The sequence below is a fragment of the Rhinichthys klamathensis genome, unplaced genomic scaffold, assembly GCF_029890125.1.
Source record: "Rhinichthys klamathensis goyatoka isolate OS25496 unplaced genomic scaffold, OSU_Roscu_1.1 h1tg000019l_1, whole genome shotgun sequence".
Classification (NCBI taxonomy): Eukaryota; Metazoa; Chordata; class Actinopteri; order Cypriniformes; family Leuciscidae; genus Rhinichthys; species Rhinichthys klamathensis.
In genome coordinates this window covers 5,037,994-5,061,693 of record NW_026606570.1, presented here as the reverse complement: position 1 = coordinate 5,061,693, position 23,700 = coordinate 5,037,994, and the positions used below count along the sequence as shown (strand labels likewise).

The following is a 23,700-nucleotide window of genomic DNA, read 5'->3' as shown; positions in this document are numbered from 1 at the left end:
TGGTTTTAGTGGACGCAAAGTTAGTTGTCCTCAAGTTCACACAGGTGTTGTTCATCACATTAACTATGGACATGATCTACTAATGTTTGACAATTAGAAGTGTCACAATAATTTTATCCTAATTTTGAACAGAAAATCTATTGTTTTATCATTTTAAACCTAACCAACTTTATATTGTGTTTTATAATACTGTACACAGAAATCCATGCGCTTTTAAGTTTTTTAATACTTTTTAGAGCCCAATGTTTGCCCACTTGTGTTTATCACTTTTTTATATTTATTATTTTTGTAGGCTCTTTACATTTAGTTAAGAGACTTTAAGGTAAGTTCCACCCACGTGTCGCATCTGTACTTTAAGTATTTAAGGACAGGTCATTCACGTTACAGACTTGGCACTCATATTGTAAGAGCCAGGTGGTTTTCTAAGCACCCTCTCCATATGGTGCCCTTTTGTTTGCCTCTCTCCCTCTGTCTCTCTCCCTCCGAATGGCTCTCTCTGCCTTTTACGTCTTGAGAAAGTCCTAACTGTTGACAGCTCTTTGAGCAACAGCAGTCTGTTGTTGTGAATGTATATAGAGCGAGCGAGTGAGCGAGACACAGAAAGGGAGCGTGTGTGTGCTGGATGCTAATGAAAAGCAGATGTTGGGTCAGTGTCAGAGCCTGTGGTTGTGCGTGTGTGTGTGTGTCTGTGTGCACGTGTTTACATGTTTGCCCCCCTACTGTCTCCTAACCGCTGAGTGCTCTTGGTGTTCCAGCACCTGATAGGACGGCAGTTATTGATAAATAATATGCAGGCTGCATGGTGCAACTAGCCCAGGGAGTTCATGGTGAGTTGACCATCTGGATACACTGGTGGAGATGCAAACAGGGAGAGAGTGTGCCAAGTATCTAGGGCGATGGAGAAGTCAGCCACACTTCACTTACTAATTATTCACAGCAGTAAATCCTTCGACTCATACTGAAGCTCATACAGCGGAACTGGGCCTCACTGCTTTGAACAATGTATTTCAGTATATGTATTTTCTTTCATTTAGTGTTGTGCTCTGCTGGAATATACTCACCGCTTGTAAATTTTGGATGTGCATTTTGCATAAAACATGAATCTTATAACATTGCAAGAAGCAAGAAAAAAAGATCTGATTATAATCTGATGGAGAGATGGTCAACCATAACTTTAAAGGTCAAAGATTAAGGAATACTTCGCCCAAAAATGTAAAGTTTTATACATAATGTAATTATAATATAAAATTTTAATATATATACTACCGTTCAAAAGTTGGGGGTTGTGATAAAAAAAAAAAAATTGTAGTTTTATTCAGCAAGGATGCATTAAATTGCTCAAAAATGACAGTAAAGACATTTATAATGTTACGTAATGCTGTTCTTTTGAACGTTCAATTCGATTAAAGAATCCTGAATCCTGATCCTTTTTTCCCACAAAAATAGTAAGCAGCACAACTGTTATCAACATTGATAATAATAATAAATGTTTAATTTATTTATTTGTTTGTTTGTTTGTTTGTTTATTGCACCACATGACTGGAGTAAAATTCAGCCTCTGCCATCAAATAAATAAATGACATTTGAATATACATAGTTTATTTTTACACTTTATTTCGCATTATTACTTTTTAAATATAAAAAAATTGATCTTTTTAATGGTAGTGTGCGTTTTACATATATGATGTATATTTGCATTCCATGGACAAACTAACAGCATATGGGTTTGAAACAACATGAGAGTAAATGCATGATTACAGAATGTTTCATTTTCCATTAGCCATTCCTTTAATTGCAGGCGTGTCTATAATTCTTCCATACATTCACCAGTCCAAACATTTTTACATTTAGTTCATGACACTTTTTTTCCAGAACTCTCATGATGGATGCATTTAACAGACTTGAAATTACTGTTTACTTGATGCAATGTTGGACCGTGTGTGTGTGTGTGTGTGTGTGTGTGTGTGTGTGCGCGCATGCGTGTGTGTGTGTGTGTGTGTTTGCGTGCGTGCATGCGTGCGTGTGTGTGTGTGTGTCCGGGGGCAAACAGGTTTAATGGGCTGTGTACGAGGGGGTTGGGGGGTATTTCTCTTGAACTGGTGATGGTGGGAGGAAGTGTAGAGATTTATGACGAGGCTGATTGCCCCTCTCTTTCCTCCACAGTGGCTGACCAGCAGAGAGAGTGAGACGCACTAAATCACTCCTGCCACTGAGCCCCTGCACTTGGCGTTGATCCTTAAGGGATCAGTCAGTGAGACACATCTCAATTTGTCTCCCTGAGAAAGTCACACTGCACAAGGATTCTGGTTCCCTATCACTAACCCCTGGTAATATCACAGTTTGATGGAGTTGCTCCTGTTCTAAGAGTTGTGCTGTTCTCATTTCAGTTGTACACAGTAAATCTCTGTAGGAAAACAGTTCCTGAGAGTATAGACGGTATCTGACAGAGTAATTACAAAACCTGTAACAGCCAAGTGATAAAGAGGCTAGCTAACTATTTTATTTATATATATATTGGTATGGCTGTATATAAATAAATTCCGTAACAACAGTTCTGAATTAGGATATACACTTCAGTTCAAAAGTTTGGGGTCGGAAAGACTTTGATTGTTTTTAAAATAAGTCTCTTCTGCTCACCAAGGCTGCATTTATTTCTTTGAATATATTTTGAAGTGTAATTCATTCCTGTGATCAAAGCATATTAGAATGATTTCTGAAGGATCATGTGACACTGATTTTGCTGAAAATTCCAGCAAAATCAGTGTCACATGATCCTTCAGAAATCATTCTAAAATGTTGATTTGCTGCTCAAGAAACATTTATTATCATTGTGATGTTGAAAACAGTTGTGTACAATTTTCTTTGACGAATAAATTTCAAAAGAACAGCATTTATCTGAAATAGAAAGCTTTTGTAACATTATACACTACCGTTGAAAGACATTAATGAAATTAATACTTTTATTCAGCAACTTTTATTGATCATAAAATTGATCTGTAAATTTGAATTGTAAATTAATCGAAAGTGACAGTAAAGACATTTATAATGTTACTAAAGATTATATTTCAAATAAATGCTATTCTTTTGAATTTTCTATTAATCAAAGAATCCTGAAAAAAAATGTACACAACTGTTTTCAACATGAAAGACTATGATGCTGAAAATTCAGCATTACATCACAAGAAGAAATTACATTTGAAAACATATCCAACTTAAAAAACAGTTATTTCAAATTGTGATAATATTTCAAATATATATTGAATATAATATTTTAATCAAATAAATGCAGCCTTTGGTAAGCAGAAGAGACTACTTTTAAAAACGTTAAAAAACTTTCTTTTTTCCTGCACGATGTTGAAGTTTACAGGACAGTCCTCAGAGTTGTGTTCTTGAGCGATAGTGAGGAATGTGAACCTAAGACCTCCACCGATCAAACTCACTTCTACTGTCTGTCATCTACACACGAATAAGAAAACACTGCTTTCATCCTGACTGAGGTTGACATTTCCTATCAATGTTTAAAGCATAACAATATATGGCATGAAGTAATATTTAAAATTCTTGCAGTAAAATAATGTTTATTTTTTTAATAAATTATTTTAATACGTATTCAATGATATATTAAAATAAGAAAGGAAACTGAATTTGTTTGGACTGCATTCTAAAACTGAACTGGTCCTTATATTTTATACTACATTGTATAGGTGAAATATAGATATCAGTGAAAAAGATACATCATATTTGAAATGAATCACATTTGGATGACTGGATGATACATTCTCTCTAGAACTAAGAAATAATTGCAATCTTTCTTGGAATGCCTCAGAGAATGATACTATTTGAAAAGTGAGTATGCTCTCCCAATCTCACCAGCTGTTATTGTAACCTATGACTCTCTCCTCATCCGTTTTTACAGCTATGAGTTGCAGTATAGAACTCAGATGTTGAACTGTGCCATTTGCTTTGAAAGGCTATTTGACCTCTAAACTTACCATTTAATTAGATCTGACTGAGGCAGCATTTTCTTTGCTCAGACAAGCATTATTGGAGAGGTGTCAAGTTTGCACTGAATTAGTACAGTATAATGCAGACCAATAGGACAGAAAATTCAAGGCTGTAAATAGCCATTTAAACAAACATCTAATCAGATGACACAGCTAATAACATATGAACCCCAAACTATCAAAACCCACATTAGGTGCAATATATTGTTCTCAATGTTAAGACTTGTGCGAAAGCTCACTTACATCTTCTCCACAAAGGAGAGCTCATGACATTGACCTGCTTGAAGAGATTACATGAGTATTAGCAACATTTCAAAGATCCCAGTTACTCTGTTAAAAATGCACTTACTGTTGAAGTGAAAAGGCCCAGTTTCACAGACAGGGCTTAGATTAAGCCAGGATTAGGCCTTAGTTCAATTAGGGCATTTAAATAGCTTTTATTAGCATGCATTAGAAAAAAAGGCATGGTGTCCATCTTGAGACAAAACAATGGCACTGACATATTTAAGATATTATGTCAGTGCAAGTTACATTCGGTTAAAACAGCTCAAACATGCATTTTAGTCTGGAACTAGCTTAAGCCTTGTCTGTGAAACCGGAGGAAAGAGTTTAGCAAAGATAATAAAATTATGTGGTTGCACATAGAAAGTCCTTTATGTGGATGCATTTCGTTTTTATTGCAGAACTTGCTGTAATAAAATACTGTCTCTCTACTGCAATAAGATACCGTCTCTCATTTTGCAACCATTATTTCTACTGTATTTCTCTTAATAGGCTTTTTATGTCAGGTTTTAATATACCATGAATATTAAAATGATATTAAAATATATCTCCACCTCACATTAATTCCCCTTGGCATTGAGTAAAGCCACATTCATTTAAATACTCGTTTCATAATGCTGATGATGGTTTTGATCTTTAATGTGCCATGTACATTAATTAATGATGAATTCCCTGGAGGATACAACACCAGTGTGATGACACACACAGTGGCACATTTAGTTTTTCTATAGATAGACAACCCTGAGGTTGAAAGAGAAAAAAAATATTACAGATAAATGTTTTTATTCATTCAGGGGGAGGAAACATCATTGTTTTAATAGCTCTTCAATGATAAACCAATTAAATGTTGTTGTTGTTTTTTTCGTTTATATAACAAAAGCAATTGTCATACACATATAAATATTGCGAAATACACATATGTATTGTTTTATTGTCATTTATTTTATAGGTCGAAGGGGGTTTTGGCATTGGCAACAGTACCACATTGTAAAAAGTAGAAGTGGCTTGTCGCTGCAAAAGGGCAGCTGATCAGAGTCCCCCCTGGTATGGTCCCTATAGTGAGGCAGTGCTTGATCGCTGAAGGAATACTGGGAGTGAGTGAGCGAGCGCTCTCGCGGAGTTACAAACTGGATGGAGAGATTGAAGTAGATACTTTAGTTATATTAAGTGGATTTTGACAGCGGATCTCTGGCTTTGGTCTGACGGCGTTTCCTACTGGATCTTATAGCTTGCCCACTGGGAAAATAAATCACTATCTACAAGAAAGAAAGCTGGCATGCGCTAATATGGAAACCAAACCATTCTTGTCTCTGGGTGAGTTTGACTCAAGGGAAATATGGTTTCTATTATCTTAACGCTAATGTCATGCAGAGGTACAGACATCTACCAGTTTCTGCACTGAAGTGCTGAACAAAACGAAACTATGCTGCATGTCTATGGGGGAGTTAAACCCGTTTTTCTTAAAATAATAGCATTTCTTCATTTTTCACGGCCAGGTATAATGGGAATTAAATGGAATGAGCAAGCAAGCTACTAGAGTTCATATAATGATGTTGAGCAAGATTGTCATCTTTATTATTAGTTTATATCTATGATCTTATCATCTTAATAAAATAGTCAGTGTTAGAGCAATTAAGGTGTGACTAATAGCCTAATTCATGTCGCGATCACTCCAGTCAAACTGTGAATGTTAATAGTTTATTAAAGCGCGCTAGTCTTCAGTTGTGCGCTGTCACATTTATTACTCTAAATGCTCATGGCAAGCCGTTTAAACAAATATTTATTGTGAACTTACTATAGTATCTATTTTATGTCTCTAGTAGCCTACTTTTCTTATGCGTTTAATAATTTATTTGATTGTGGTTACTGTTAATAGTCAGTACTAGTAGCCTAACTAACTACTAACAACAAATATATATATATTGCCATATAGGCTAATTTAGTAGGGATCTGTGGTTCAGATTTCAACTACCCACTTCAGACTGTATTCCAGTTGTTACTAGCTATTATTCCAGTTTTACTAATTGATCAGGCTACTATTCAAATAGCCTAATTGTTATCAATTCCAATTTTCTTACTAATTTGATAGACACTGCTATTTATTAACTGTAGTTTGTATTCCTGTTGTATATTTCAGTCTCACTATAAATCCCCTCGACTATAAAGTAGCAATTCTGACTAGTCGTCACAAGTAAAAAAGCAACCAGTGAGATACCAAACGTTATAGCAAATGATAGCCTATATAAATCCCATTAAGTCTCTTGAATAAGTTCTATTATCTAATAAAGAGTACTAAAGTTCTGTAAATACATGGGACTACAAGTCAGAAGTGAGTTGATATCTGAACCACAGATCCCATTACAATTCTATGGCAAAATGGCAATATAATTTTTACTTGGCACTATTGGAGTAGTGACTAGTAGCAGAGGAAGAAGTATCATTGGGTAACGCTTTATTTTACAGTGTTACGCATGTAGTTACTGTAGTATTAACAGTAAATTATGCATAATTACAAGCTAACCCTAAAACAACCAACCCTAATTTTAAAGAAAGTACATGTTGTTAATTAATATTACTCAGTACGTATTTGTGTAATTGCACTTTGACAAGGGGACCTTAAGATAAAGAGTAACCTATATTGGATAGCACTATTTGATTAATGACTAGTAATTACAAAAGAAGTATTAGTAATATAAAAGCCTGTTTAAATGAATAAATGTTAAATCGGCCTGCCATAAAAGCTTAACAAATCGATGTCAGTACACTTCATTCGTTATCTCAACCAACTTCAAAGGCCGGTACACCGAGCTCTGAGGCCGCTGAGATTCGAAGACTTTATTAGATCTGTCGGAATTATCGAGTTCTTTATTTTTTCTTTGGTTCGCTTGGTAATTATGTGCTGCGATTGTGAATGATGTGTAGAGTGGAAGAGTAGTCTGTTCTTACCTGAGCTTCTCTTAAACCACATCATCAGCCTCTGCTTGTCTCTCAAATGAGAAAACGTGTGCTTGGTTGGTAAATCATAGTTTGGCAGTAGTCATTGAGATTTAGAATGTAATCACTCATGACACATGTGATGGTACAGAGCTTGTTGTGTAAACTTGCACTGAAACATTTTTGTAACAATATTCATTTTCCAAGCCACCTATTTATATATTCTTCCTGCATGTTGGAATTCCGGTGTAAACAGCAAGTTTTGCGGCTTAATGTGCCCAACTTTATTGGCATTTTTAGAGTTTGCTCTATATTGGTCTCTGGGGGCCACAACCTTTCCCTGGAGCGTCCCAAGTCCATGAGCGTTAATAAGAAATAGAGGGTCCCATTGTAAGAAGGCCCGTCTGTGGTAGTGAGGGGGGTGTATACGGGATGCCGGACCACCCCAATAAAAGACAACCAGTTTGGTTTACGGCAGCACAGTTTTGTGTTTCTGAAGAGGTGATTGGTCCTTTGTGAATGTCTGCAGCTGTCAGTTTAATAAGAGCGGCTTTAAAGAGAAAGTTAATTGCTTAAAGTCACAGTGTCTCTCAGACACCCTCCAGCCACTGTCTGTCTCCAAATCAAAAGCAACGCGGGCTGTTTCCAGACAGGACTACTCAGAGGGCCAAACTGCACTTGAGAAAGTTTGTCTGAAGTGTCAGGTGATACACACACACATTGGAGGGGGAGTGTGTGTTTAGATCTCTTGTTTCACTGTTGTTCAAACTGTTGCAATTTAAGCATCTGCTCTTCAGCTTGAAATTGATGAGTGATGTCAAAGGGGGTATATTTGATCGGCTCAAAAAGCTACTCTGTTAATCATTTGCTCTATATGCAGTGTATGCATGACTCCTTGATAAAGGCAACTCTTCACCTTGTACTGTGGTCCTTGTTTGGTTGCATACATGTAGAGGAAGCTTTAGCATACAAAGTACAGACGGCCCCAAATGTCTGAAGGAAACATTATGAAGTTGAATGAATATGAATTCTTTTAAATTTCTAGGTCACCAATGTAAGTGAATGTGTGACATTGAATTTGTGCGATCTTGGTGTACTTCATGCTGTCATTAAATCAAAAGAAAGATAAACCAAATACTAAAACAGTCATGAATATTGTTTCAGTTATACAGTTTTCATGAATGGTTTGATTATAAAATAAAATATTGTCAATAGTAGACTTTTGGACTCCACCGTTTGGGTTAACGTGAATTCACTAAGTAGAAAATGTTCCTAGATCAACATTGTTGTTGATACTGGAACAACATTTTCAATCAACCAATCAGATTTGAGGAATAGATTTTTTTTTAGTTAATGTCAAGTGTAGGGTTTGGGGCTTCTACACCATTTTTATTCACCTATCATTTCCCTCTGATTTTAGGGATACATTATGGGTAGGGTTAGGTTTAGGGGTAGGGATAGGGATAGGGTTAGGACTGTGTTTTTGGACAGGAATGTTGTTCCAGGATCAACAATAGATGTTGAAACAGGCAGGACTATGTCTTACTTGGCAAAATCACAGCGACCACACTGTATGTGACTGTATTTGTAAAAGGTGTATTCATGAAGGTGTTTGATGTCATCAACACCAAATTTTAGTAAAATTGAAAATAGCAGGCATTAACAACTTCTTTAACAGAGTGTTTTAGACCCTTTTTCTATGGTGCTGTGTTAATGGGATTACACTTGACCTTATTTATGCTAATTTAGTTAAAGTTAATGGATTTGGATAATGTAAAGAATGAACAATACCTTTCCCATCCCCACTTTCTATCTTTGGCAGCATAAGTACCGTGCGTGTGTGTGTGTGTGTGTGTGTGTGTGTGTGTGTCTGTGTGGACTTTAATTTTGCACATTGGTCACCGCCAGTGTAATTATCTAATATGTTTAGTTCTGTCTATATTTGTTTTTGCATGCTGCGCCAGACAAGTTAATGAGAGGTCCAGCTGTCTAATTACCAGGTGCAAACTTTTAAGGTCAACTTCACATGATGGACACTGATATTTGCAAACTGACCCCTGTCTGTGGCACCAGATTATAGTGTACAGAAGTGTTTCAGGCCATACACACAAGTGTAAGTAAAGCAGCTGTGGGACTGCAAAAGCAGGCACATGCCAAGCTTTCATACTGTCCCAAAATTAAGTCTCTAGTATTATACACTATGAGAAGTTTGGTGTCAGTCTTTTTTTTTCCCCTAAGGAAATTAATACTTTTATTCAGTAAGGATGCATTACGCTGATCAAAAGTGACATTATAAAAGACCTTTACATGGTAACAAAAGATTTCATAAATGCTGTTCTTTTGAACATTCTATTTATCAAAGAATCTTGAAAAAAAAAGTATCATGTTTCCACAAAAATATTAAAGGGATACTCCACTTTTTTTGGAAATAGGCTCATTTTACAACTCCCCCAGAGTTAAACTGTTGAGTTTTACCGTTTTTGAATCCATTCAGCCGATCTCCGGTTCTGGCGGTACCACTTTTAGCATAGCTTAGCATACATCATTGGAGTGGACAAGACCATTAGCATTTCTAAAAAGAAAATGACCAAAGAGTTTCGATATTTTTCCTATTTAAAACTTGACTCTTCTGTAGTTACATCGTGCACTAAGACCGACGGAAAATGTAAAGTTGCGATTTTCTAGGCTGATATGGCTAGGAACTATACTCTCATTCCTGCGTAATAATCAAGAAACTTCACTGCCGTACCATGAGAGCAGCAGGCGTAATGATATGACGCAGCGCCTGAAAATAGGCCACCTTCCGTCAACACAACGGAACTATTTTCAGGCGCTGCGTCATATCATTACGCCTGCTGCTCTCATGGTACGGCAGTGACGTTTCTTGATTATTACGCAGGAATGAGAGTATAGTTCCTAGCCAAATCAGCCTAGAAAATCGCAACTTTACATTTTCCGTCGGTCTTAGTGCACGATGTAACTACAGAAGAGTCAAGTTTTAAATAGGAAAAATATCGAAACTCTTTGGTCATTTTTTTTTTAGAAATGCTAATGGTCTTGTCCACTTCAATGATGTATGCTAAGCTATGCTAAAAGTGGTACCGCCAGAACCGGAGATCGGCTGAATGGATTCAAAAACTCAACAGTTTAACTCTGGGGGAGTTGTAAAATGAGCCTATTTCCAAAAAAAGTGGAGTATCCCTTTAAGCTGTACCATTTTCAACTTTAGTAATAATAATAAATGTTTCTTGAGCACAAATGGTGAAAAATGCATTTTGAGCTGTGCACATTATTCTTGAAGTCTGGAGGACTATGTTTTTTAATGCTTTCATCTGTTTTATGTATTTTTGTTCCAGACAGCACATTCTTCAAAGTGCAGGTCAGAACATATCGTAACTTAAACCTCTACTGACTGTAAATGTGGTCCATAAAAGCTACCATGTCTGATTGTGGTATCCTTTCCTCCCTGTTTTCCTTTCACTGCTCTTTTCGTCTCCTCATCCTGTTCACACTCTAGCTCTTTTGAAGGATATGTTACAGGGTGAATGCAGAACAGTCAGTAATTTAGATAAGATCTGATGGAGATATGAATCTTGCATTTTTTCTCCCATGAGAGCAGCAAATTATACACACCAAAAAATTCCATTAAACAGTAACGGGGCCCCCAAACTACTGTTCATGTGATACTCAGACAGGTGTTATTTGCTGCACTCTATAGAACAGACGGATCCAATTTGCACCCTGGAGAAGACGGCAATTTGAAAGGAAGTTTAGTTCCTCTGAGTCACTGGCTTGTTTTAGAATTGCCCCCAGTGCGATTCTGGTTTTTTTATTTTAGATATTTGATAATTAGTTGATTCGTTGCTAATTTAGTGAAGAGATGACCATCATGATAGCTTAACATAATGCTTTAATTTAAAGGGACAGTACACACAAAAATGACATTTCTGTCATGATTTACTCACCCTCATGTCATTTTAAACCTCAATGACTTTCTTTCTTCTGTGGAAAATAAATTATTATTACACGGCTCTGTGGAATACTTGATTCTGATTGGTCAATCGCGCCATCCACACTAAAAAAAAAGAAGACTTGAGTAAAATTTTTTGCACACTGATTTTTTTTAAGTAAATTTCACATGTGGAATTAAGTAAACTCTACTTAACTAAGTTAAGTAAAATTAACAAAGAAAATAAGTACCTTTAACTTGACCAGTAAAAGTTTGTTGAGTAATTTTTACTTAGTTGAAGGTAACTTTGCAATACTTTTTAATCAAACAATATAACACTGAAATAAACCACGCTTTTAAAGTGTATAATTTACTTAGAAACATCTATGCAAATAATACAGGAGATATTGTGTAGACACCATATCTACATAATAAAAGTACCGCAGCACCTGAACAAAGAGACCTCAATACTTGGTACACAATGACGATAACATTCGATGGGTCGTTTTTGAGTATGAATGTGTAATTTGGAGTAGAAAATGAACTCCAAATGTCACAAAATGGCAAGTTACTAAACCTAACAACAAAAGCAATGATAAAACAGTGTAAATACAGCTGGAAAACAGCAACAAAACAAAAAAATCAACCATATTAATTTTTCAAGCCCGATGCAGTGCATGATGGGAACACCAGAATCAGAAAAGTTGTTTAGTTTTACTTAATTTTATAATGGTGATAATTTACGCTTTAATTTCTACAAGCTTGAAATGAGTGCTAATATAAGATTTACTTAGTTTTTTTAATTCTTGCCTGAACTAGCTTTTTCATGTAGAATTTGTTTTCTCTGTAGAATTTACTTCACCACATAATAATTTTTATCAGTTCAGCAGTAACAACCTGACAGGTCAGTAACTGATAACAACCGGTCAAAACTGATAACACCGGCTCATCCAGGTAACTGAAGTCAGTGCTATACGCTTGAACATTTATTCTTCGTGGAAGTTTGGTGAGATAATAACTCAAATCAATATTTTGTGTACAATTATTTAATTATGTCAAACTATTTTATTGGTATTGACAAATGCTGCTGCTGCCATTTTGCAACGATTGTTTTGTATACTGTAATGGATTATAAGATAGAAAACAGAAATGATTTGAAAACAGTTTCAATATCAATCAAATCAATATCTCTCATGCCCATAATTATTTATGTGGTGTAATTGCCGTGTAATAAGTGGTATGACTGTACCGTATCTCTTTAATATCCGTCTAGTTTGAATTTGCCGTTTGCTAGCAACTGCTTTCTCCGTGGAAGCTGTGCACTAAAAGCCCTAATAAAATATTTCAACTCAAGTCAATATTACAAAAAAACGATAACAACCAACTGGATGTACATATCCCCTACATATATTCTGAAAAATGTTTCTATAGTTGATGACAATTGATGACAGAATTTCAATTTTTGGGTGATCTGTCCCTTTAAATTTAAGCAAAAGTGCTTAAAGACAAAAGGTATAAACAATGAAAAGCAGATTAGTTCTGGTGACTCCGGTGTCACACGGATTATCGTTCCTGCTGGGCGTGTTGAGAGTATTTTTGTGCGTGCGGATTGTCCATGCAAGCGTGAGTCTCTGTCCCCTTTCGTGCTCCGTGCATGAGCTCTGACACACTTGTGCTATGTGTCTTTAGCTCTATTACACTCACAGTAATGAGCTAAATCACTTTTCCTGACTGTTGAAGGCTGTTCAAACCACTTTGAAAGCTCAGTACCGATGCGACACATGCTTTTGAACATTTCGGTTGCCTTCCCTACATGTCTATACCTCACATAGACCAATTTCATGTTTAAAGCTTTCATGTGAGGTTGGCTCTATTTTCATTATAAACTTGATATATTTCATAACACAAGCAATGAATCATTTAATAACTTTCTGTAGTTATTTTTTAATAGTTGTATTGAAAATATAATTAAAGATAATAATATTAACAGTTCGTGGAAAAATTTAAATTTGATCATTATTTACTTGCCCTCAGGTTCTTTCAAGAGCAAGAACCTGTATTTAGTATTTATTAAGTATTTATATTTTCATATTAATTTTAGTTTATATTTTAATCATTTTATTTTGCATTTTTTGTCACGGATTGCCATGTAGCGTAATCCACAAAGATGCGTGAAGCAGAATGAACAATAACAATTTAATATTTAATGAACTCAAGATAACTCTAGGCACTACACTTGAAATAACATCACATAACATTAACGAGAGACAACGAACAGAGAAAAACTGAGGGCTTAAATACACTGAGGATTGTAATCAAAGGAACAGGGAACAGATGTGTAACAATCAGAAACAATAGCAACTATTGAACAACTAGACCTGAAATGGTGACAATTAGGGTGTTTACATGACAACATTGTACTAAAAACAGTTGACAACGCTGTCCAAAGATCCCCGTTCACGGATCTGCAAAAATGACTAAAAACTTAAAAGGCTGTAATTTGCTTGCCAGGCCGGTAGTTGGCGATGTCACTTTGTCAAGAAACACCCCGCGAACACGTAATACTCATGCGCAGTGTTGCCAGACGTACGATAATTATCGTATTTGTACGATAATTTTGACCTCTGTACGATGTACGATCAATAATGAAAAAAATCCCATAATGTACGATCATTTCAGAATTTTGTGACACTTCGATCGGAGGTCATTGTAATCATAGTGCTTCTAAACTCATTGATCTAGCTGTGGATCTACGTCATGATTGTGAGGTGAAAGTGAAGGTGAGAGAGCACGGCAGAGAGGGAGAGAGCGAGAGACCTTGCGTGTGTGCTTCATGAAAGCTACACCCCCCCGTCAAAAATCCAGTCAACTCCCATCCCCCTGTCAACAATCCTGTCAACTGGCTCGTGTACGATAACTTTCTTCCAAATACGATCATTTTGAGCTTCTGGTACGATACTTGGATATTTCCAATCTGGCAACACTGCTCATACGCATGAGGTCACCGTTTTCACAAATTCACGTTTTTGTTGTTTACATGGAGACGGGAAAGGCATTGTTTTCAAAACCTTGTACTTTAAAACCCGTTTTCAAAACTGTACATGTTCAGGCAACCAAAGCTCCATTGCCGTGTAAATGAACAGCCAAAACGCATAAAAAGTTTTCTGTTTTCAGTTGAAAATGGTGTTGTGTAAACATACCCTAAGGCTACTTTCACACATGTCAGTCCAAATCCGATTATTTGTTTTTCCGATTGGAATTTGATCTAAAATTATTGATTGTCCAAAATGTGTATCGCAACTGTTCAGATCTGATTTGTGTGTCCCGTCATGCCGCTCTTTTGTTTCGGAATATCTGCATTGGTTTGAATGGCAATGACTAGGGGTGGTGAAAAAAATCGATTATTGATTAATCGCGAGTATGTTATGGACGAGTATGAATCGATTATTACATTTTCAAAAATCGATTTTTTTATTATATAAAAAAAAAATGCATTATTTTATTTTGTAAAAAATGTTATACCGGAAGTTGAACGTCACGAACGCGCCCAGTTCCAGTTTGCAAGCGCGTGTAACGGCAGCCAGAGCGAGTGAGAGCAGGTGTGCCGGAGACACACTGGCTGCGTGGCGGCGTCTCAGCTGCGTGGTGTGTCCGTTTTTATTTCGGCTCCCATGTTAACAGGTTAGAGCTTGCACACTGCCTGCATGAGCCGCGCGGAAAACGCGTGCATGCTAGAAATAGAACCGACGCCTATTTTTCACGCGACACGCAAGCGTGTTGGAAGCGTTTCCAGGCAAAATAGAATAGGAAACGATGTTTATGTCATTTTGTACACGAATACATATTAATAAATTACATTTTGATGTTTGAAAGTCTAGGTTTTGATATAAATTCAGATATCAATGTAATTTAAACAAATAATAATAATAATTATCGATTTTCAAATATTGCCATTATTTTTGCATATATACAAATTTATGTCATTTTTATTTTTTAAACAATCGAGTCCTGGTGTTCACTACAGAGGTCATTGCATAACATATGAATAAAATATCTCTTTTTTTTTCATTTGTTTCTTATGCTCTTAACAATGTGATTACATGAAGAAGAAAAAAAACGTTTTGGGCCTCAGGAGGATATAAAGATAATAGGCTACAATAACAACATAGTGTGTCTTCTGAGTGACGGTCCACCATCAGGCTAAATATAGGCTCTTTAAAGCTACACAAAATTTGTAAATGTTATTGAAATAAACAGACAGCCCACTTCCCTATTTTTCGGATTTTGGAAGATGTGTGATAACAGTTGAAATTGTTGTTGTAAAGGCAAGAGGCAAGAGTTGAAATTGTTGTAGTAAGGATTAACACACCGCTAACCCAAATGTAGACTGTCCCTCTATGTCACCTAGCAGCAGCGGCGCCGCGTCAGACACGTTTCTGGTGTGCAAAGACACAGAGAACGCGACGCAGCTGACACACAGAAACGCCACGCTCACGCCACGCAGCCAGTGTGTCTCCGGCCTAACGAGCGTTGCTTGCTACAACACCTTGTCTTTCTAGAAGAAAATTGTCCAATTTCTACAGTATGTTGGTTCTGATCTACTTCCTAAAGGAAATAAGCCTTTCATTTATTTGTTATTGTTTAGTTCAACTTGATGAGTCACAACACAATGTGATGTTTTCATTTCTGTGTTCTACAGAACATAAGCTACATACAAATAATTCTGAAGTTATAACTACACGACACAGAAAGTGCTTTGAGTTTTTGTTACTCAATAAAAGAGTTAAGTAATTCAGCAGCTGACTTTTTTTAATACTGCAAACACTTTGTAGTGTATTTTCGTTTACTGTTGTGAAATGGAAAATCAATAATCGCTAATCGAGAATCGTTAATAATCGAAATCGACTGTAATCGAATCGGGACTTCAATAATCGTAATCGAATCGAATCGGGAAATCAGACAGATTAACCACCCCTAGCAATGACGTTACGTTGGTAGGTATAGGCCAAAAACAACAACAACAGCAATATGAAAGAGTTGGCAAATTGGCAATACAGATGTTGTCTTATTTTCATCATGACAATATGCAGCCACAGTGCTGGTCTACTGAATCTTATGAGGCAGTGGCAGAAACATAGGAGGCTGGTATGTGTGGCTTTATTCAGTGCTGTCGTCTCCACCGGTTTTAAAACATGTCTCCGTTATTTTGTCATTTTCAACCCTGTTTCTGCAGCGACTTTCAGCATTGTTTCCTATAACAACGTCTGACGTTTACATTTCACGTGGCGTGTGAAATTCTTATAAACCACGTGAAATCCGATGAGAGCGGTCAGACTGAAATATATATCCAGAAATGCTTTTTTAGTTTTAGTAATTTTAGTACTTCCGCTTCAGCTTGTTTTATTTCATTTACTTGCAGAGGCAATACAAAAATAAACATAAGTTTAAGTTTTTAATTTAACATGTCTAATTTATTTTATTTTAGCTTAAGTTTAATAAAATATATATATATTTTTAGTTTTAGTTTTTAGTTTAATAACAGCACTTAGCCTTTTTGTGATGACACTGTTACAATGTAATTATACATTTAAGTAGTGAGTAATATTAATTAACAACGTACTTAATATAGGGTTAGGGTTAAGGTTTGGTTTAGGGTTAGTTGTATGTCTTACTATAGTAAGTACATGTAACACATGTAATAAGGACACTGTAAAATAGAGCTATACCAAATATTGACAAATAAAGAGACGTAGTGAGGTCTTATTCATGAAAGAACGATTCTTTTCAGTTGCATTGTTTGATCCAGTCTGAATGATACATTAGTTTTTGGACCAAAGAAAGTACTTTCTTATATTTGTTACATTTACACCGGTAGCTAAGTGCTAAGTTAAATAAATGAAATATCGTTTTCGATAATTTTCTCATTAGTTCCTTCATTTAGTCTGATATATACATACTCCCTGTTTTCAGTTCTTTGGTCTCGTCAGTGTTTTACGTGGTTGTAGTATTCTGTTACCTGAGTTGTCCTTGACTGTTGGATTTATTGGATTAACTACAGTTTTTGCTGATCTCCTTTGTCTTTGTGCGCTTTGTACAGCCACCAAGTGAGGGTAAGACTTTTTTGTCCTTTTAACATTTCCAGATGCAACATGCTTTCATACATTTTCATTAAACTATATACTGTCTAAGCACACTGGAGACTGAGTCATTACAACAGCCCTGAACTTGTGTCAGCTGTACTATTTCTAGCCACGTCTGTGCTGCACTAGTAATTGCACCAAATGTTGACTGTAAATTTGCCAGCTCCATTTTGTACCTAATAACTTAATTGAGTCATGACTCATGTGACTAGATTGTTCCAATGGCTTTTGCATAACCACTTAAAAAGAGGAAAACAATGTGCTTTTCCTCCATATGACTATAAGCACATTCAAAAATGCTGGATCTTTTCAAATCTGGTGTATTCTTTTTTAATTAGCATGACAGTATTAAGTAAAGCACTTCCACTACTGCACTGAATAATGATTCTGTGGTGAAGTAAATGCTACAGAAAAAACAAATCTAATTTCTACATGAAAAAAAACAGAACAAAACTAATCTAATTTCTACATGAAAAAGTTAGTTCTCAACTAACTAAGTTAGTACTTAGTACCCAATTCAAGCTTGTAGAAATTAAAGCGTATCAACGATATAAAATTAAGTAAAACCTACTCAACTTTTCGAATACTGGTGTTCCCATCATGCACTGGGGCATGAAAAATTAATAATTTCCAGCGTTTTATCATTGCTTTTTGTTTAAAATTGCCATTTTGTGACATCTGGAGTTTTCTACTCAAAATTACACATTCATATTCAAAAACAATTTATCGAATATTACCGTCATTGTATATTGTGTGTATTGAGGTCTCTGTGTTCAGGTGCCATGACATCTCTATTATGTAGATACAGTATAAAATCTATACAGCATCAATTGTATTATCTACTTAGATGTTTCTAAGTAAAGCATACACTTTAAAAATTGTGGTTTAGTTCAGTGTTATATTGTTTGAGTAAAAATTGTATTTTTGAAAAATTAAATATAATGAATTAATATTTACTTAATTTCTTCAATTAAATGTTGTGTTAATTAAATGTCAAATGAATGTTAAGTTCAATATTAGTAATTTGATTTTAATTGATAATAACAGGTTAGTTATATAGAGCAGTAGCAGTAAAATGTGTTAGTGCAAATAGTTACGAGGATTTGATCAAGTAATTCCTGCAAGTTATTTTTTTCAGCGCGTATACAATGGCAGCTGTATCTGTCACTTCCCTTTAAAATGATGTGTGGCTTTGACATATGACACCAGTCATGTACGTGTAATGGGTGTGTATGTGTTAATTTGTAGGTACTATGTGTTCTCCCTAAGGCTGACACTCTTTCACTGGAAGAGAACTTGAGGGTGATAACTGACCGGGGACCAGTTGCATTAACATTGTCTTCATGTTAAAACTGTGTCTTACGAACTAGTCAGATCAATAACTACAGTAGTTCAATCAAAACAGTTTCTGGTTTGCCTAATTAATTAGCCAGCCCAAGTAAACTCATTAAAACAGATCCTGAAGGGCACTGCGAGGTGTCCATCTTTTCTCCAGTTGGTCATTAAAGACATTTTTACATTATGCATTCAGTACAATCTGTTCTTAGAGTGTGATTAGGACGTGTGATTCCCAACATGGTTGTCCCTACAGCATTGTGTCTTTCAAATGAAATCATGTCATCTTTTTTTATTTCATTAAAGCATGAGAGACACTTCGTCCTTCTTGTCCTTGCCCTTAAATGACAACTTATATCTGGTTGGAGTATGTTTTGTGTATGACTTCATTGTAGATTGCATATGGGTTTTTCTTTGTCCTTGGGCGTGAACGATAAGACTGAATTGTGCTATACATTTTGTTCAGCTCTTTTATGCACGTTTCCTTCCAGACTGATTTAGATGTCTCTGGGGTGAAGTTGCACCAGAGTTGCACTTTAAAGAATGTTTAGGAACGAATGAACCTTTCACCCTTTGCCCTCATCCAGTCAGATGATTTTGCAAGCCATCAGACACGTCTTATTTAATTGTTTTGTAACATGATACAGTATCATGACATAATGTAGATGGAATGATATGATATTCCATCGTTCTTGTTAACGCTTTCCGAGTGATGTAACTACAGGACAGGACATGAAGTGTTTACTGTCGTACACTTTTTTTTTTTTTCTCTCCGTTAGCCGTTATTTTCTCTGAGGGTTGTTTACATTGGTGAGTGTGTGATTTGGTACAGCAGGAAGTCATAAGAGAACAATGAGGAGACAAGGAACAGGATGCCAGAGCGATGCGTGTGTGTGTGTGTGTGTGTGTGTGTGTCTGGAAGGGGGGCTATTTACCTGCTGGAGACACTAATCGGCTCCTGAGATGAGAACACATTTAAATGCTCATTAATTAATAGCCATTTGCTTTAGAGTAAATAGGGCTCTTGTGATTATGAAGGACTGTTTTACAGGAGATTAGAGGTAATTGTAACTGTGACAAAATTGAAACCTCCATTCACGGATTCACCTGCCCATCCAGTCTTAATATTTAATGTTAAACAAACTTGGCTTGCTGTCCTCGAAGGAGGCTTAAACCCGAGGCTCGGCACGAGCTCCAAGCTCAACTCTCCCCATTACCGTACTAGGAAGAATGAGAGAAACAGAGGAGGAGATGGGGAGGTGGAGGAATGCCGGATGAATAAGCTACTTACTTATATATGCTCATACTGTTGATTGACCGGACTGAATGATTAGGCTCCTCCCGAGCCTGTTTGGAACTTCATTTAAAGTCGACATGAAAAGGAAGTAGCGACAGATCTTTTTTTTTTTCTGTATTGTGACGTACATCCGAGTTTAATGAAATACCAAAAAACAAATGTTGTTCTATACATTGGTTGTTGATTGAATTTTGAGATGTGGACATTGCACTCAAAAATTAATGCTAGCTTGTGGACAATTGTGGTTTAAGTGGAATACATGATTGGACAAGTGCTGAATACGTCAACAGAGAGAATTCTGACTTTTCGAATGAATCATTTACATTAGATTTAGGGCTGTCAGTTAAACGCGTTATTAACGGCGTTAATGCAAACCCATTTTAACGGCGTTAATTTTTTTATCGCGCCATTAACGGTCTTTTTGGCCTAGCAAACTTTGTAGTTTTTTTCACATGCTTTTGCAACAGGACGCGGCGCTGCGCTATGAAACCCATTCATTTCAATGGCTTGCGCCGCGCGAGGACGCTTTGTTGCTTCGTCGACCAAAGCGCAAGCGGATCTAGCTAGACCGGAAACAAAACAACAGGCACGCCGCACACTTTGGCTTGCGAGCCGGCCAAAGAGTTGGTTAACGTTACGTTTTGACTGGATGACGAGTGCGAGACGCCGAAATGGATGCCAATAAGATTCTGAATTGAAAGTTTACTTTTAAAAAGTTGCCAAATGGTTCCATTGACAAGACCAAAGTGATCTGTGTGTTTTGTCGTTGTGAACTGAACTATCATCATTGCAGCACGTCCAGTCTGAAATACCGCTTGATGATGGCCAAGCACACACACACACACAGCTGATGCTAATTCTCCGCCCCCTCGTCAATATCAGGACCTCGTCAGTATTTCTTGCACCCTTTTATTGATGGACAGTGTTACATTGTGTGAGAGATTATTTGCTCCAAGTGAGAATGTTAGTATGAAATTGAACACAGTATGCCAATGTTGTTTTCAATAAAAAACATTTGCACAAAGCAAGCTGATCCACTTTTCCATGTTGCGCATTAAAATGAGAAAAAAATAATGGGACAAAAATAAATCAAGAGACATTTAGAATAGATAAAAATGTGCGATGAATTGCGATTAATCGCGAGTTAACTATGACATTAATGCGATTAATCGCGATTAAATATTTTTATCATTTGACAGCACTAATTAGATTACATTTACATTACCATGCCAAATTTAAAGTCTCCTGAGATTTGAAAGAGCATTCTCTGAGCAATTAAATTTGGTATGATTGAACGGGCAGAGTTGAATATCTTCAAGTCAAGTCACCTTTATTTATATAGCGCTTTTTACAATATTGTTTCAAAGCAGCTTTACATTGATAACAGGAAAATAATGCAACAAAGTTTGTTTCGGCTGTACAGCAGATCTAGAAGAAAATAGCGTCATAGTCCACTGATGGTTCACTTTCCTTTAGACTCCCAGTCAGATCTGCTATCATGATCTATATGAAAACACACCTCTATTTCTTATAAATAATTATAACATCTTCTAAGGAACTCAACCGATTATTTTCAAACTGTGGTTTCCAAAACCTTAAGTGCTTCTCCCTTTCAATCTTGTGGATGCTTCCAGGATTCCAAATTGCCTTAAATAATTCTTCCCCACTACATAATTAATATTATGATTGCAAGTGAGCCAAATATTTTCTAAAATTTATTCTTGGTATAGCCAACATTCTTTCCAGATGAACTCAACTTGTAGGCCCTCATGTGTCATGCATAGGGCTGGGTACCGAGTTCGGTACTTTTTAGGTACCGACCGAATTGCCTCGATACTACCGAGTATCGAAACATGTCTTGTTTTTCGGTACCACATTTCGGTACCTAAGTGGTTAATCTCGTCAACGTCAGTGAAACAATAAGCATGCAGCATTGGCTGTGGCGGAAAAACACTAGTTTACGCGGCTGCCCAGAGACGCGGCTCGTCGCACGTGAGGCTGCAGTGTGTGTGTGTGTGTGTGTGTGTAAGCGTGCGTCCCAACCCAGATAGATAGAAAATATGTGGAAATGATCCAAAGTGTACCTATGTCATGTGCCAGACTCGATGCCAGATGCACGCGATGCAATATTTTCGACAAGATCATTGCTGCCAAGACCGGCAACACGGTAAATCTAGGCACTGAAGCGCACAAAATACACTTGAGAGTAATGGTGTTCACATCGAACGCGAATAGAGCGTCAAATACGCGTCTATCGCATCTAGTTCGACGGTTGAATCTTTAGCTCGAGTTCAAATTTTTCAACTTGCGCGGAAGACGTTCGCGGCAAACGCGTCGCCCAATTCGCGTCATTCGCGACGCCCGGCGCGAATGATGCGTCTATTCGCGTCTTTGCATTGACTATGTATGTAATCTACTCGCACAAATAATTAAATTCGCGTTCGGTGTGAACACACCATTAGTAAACACTTGTTCATTAATAAACAATTAAAATATCTCCTTGCTATTGTTTCCACATCCATAATCATTAGGCTACTTTTGCCAGTGCTTTGCTGCAAGCTTCACGTGCAGGTATATATCCCGCCCCCCAGTAGCCTATATTTAATTTAATTCACATTTATTTGTATAGCATTTTTCACAATACATATCGTTTCAAAGCAGCTTTACAGAAAATGCATGTCTAAATTACAATTTAGAGTGATCTGTTATCAGAGGTGACAGTGTAATGCATTTCAATTAATTTTCATTCAGTTTCATCGTTAATTAATGCATTAAGTTAAAGCAGAAACAATGAGCTCATTGAAGTAAAGAATACATGTTGTTAAATGATTAGGAAACATAGAAAACTTTAGCATTGGTGCTTTTTTACATATTCAAAATATGAGTGTAAAAAAGTCCAACAAACTGAAAAAAAAATTAGGTAATGTTATATTGTTAAACCTGGTTACATAAAATTGGTATCGAAAAAAGTATCGTTCAGGAACCGGTATCGAAGTCAAGGTATCGGTATCGGTATCGGTACCGAACATTTTGTTACGATACCCAGCCCTAGTCATGCACCAGGGATATATGGACCTCATATTTTACACATCACTGTGAAGCAGACATACTGAAAAAAACAAGAGGATGGCACATCCTGTAGCCGGCCCATCACATATCTAAAAGAAAAACAGCACATTTAACATTAATGTGTACACATGTGTGTGTTTACGCATGTATGTGCTTTTTTTGCAGGCGGTCAGACGTTCTAATCTAAGAGACTGAATGTTTTGTTCTGTATTGATGGCGTCAATCATTAAAAGCCTCTCCGTAGTAATTGTCCTCATACTTGCATTGAACCACTGTTGTTGAGAAGCAGATTGGTGTATCTACAGAGAGATTAATGGACAGGACACTCCGACAGCCGTAAACACTCCATGCTGTCCCTTCCATAGGAAATAGAAAGAAAAAAAAGAGCTGATGAAATATTGAAGTAGATTTCAAAAAGCTAGATGTTTTTGCCATCGCTCTGAATGTTCTCCTCTCATTAACCTTCTTATATACTTTTTCTCCCTTCTTTTCCAGTTCCTCACTGATAATTGTATTTGAGTGATCGAGTTTTTAGGGAATTTCTTATGACCAATAAATTGGAAAGGTTTACAAATAATATTTCCAGACTTCCCATAATCCTTCCCATGAAATCACTTTGCTGGCACATATCGAAGGACTTGTCCCTTATTTTAATTGCCAATAGCCATTAGAGACATCACAATCTTAAAC

At 36.5% G+C, this 23,700-nt stretch overlaps 2 protein-coding genes across 3 annotated transcripts in view; one reads left to right on the top strand and one right to left on the bottom strand.

Moving 5' to 3' along the window:
• Nucleotides 1-23,700, bottom strand: part of ppil3 (peptidylprolyl isomerase (cyclophilin)-like 3) — a 242,276-nt gene that overhangs the window by 215,790 nt on the left and 2,786 nt on the right. The gene's annotated exons all lie outside the window — the stretch shown is intronic.
• rxrab (retinoid x receptor, alpha b) overlaps nt 5,375-23,700 on the top strand; it is an 82,500-nt gene continuing 64,174 nt past the window's right edge. For both annotated transcript variants that reach the window (XM_056236622.1, XM_056236614.1), the window contains exon 1: nt 5,375-5,600. In XM_056236622.1, the coding sequence (XP_056092597.1) occupies nt 5,573-5,600 (28 nt within the window). In that variant the 5' untranslated portion in view covers nt 5,375-5,572. The remainder of the gene's footprint in view (nt 5,601-23,700) is intronic.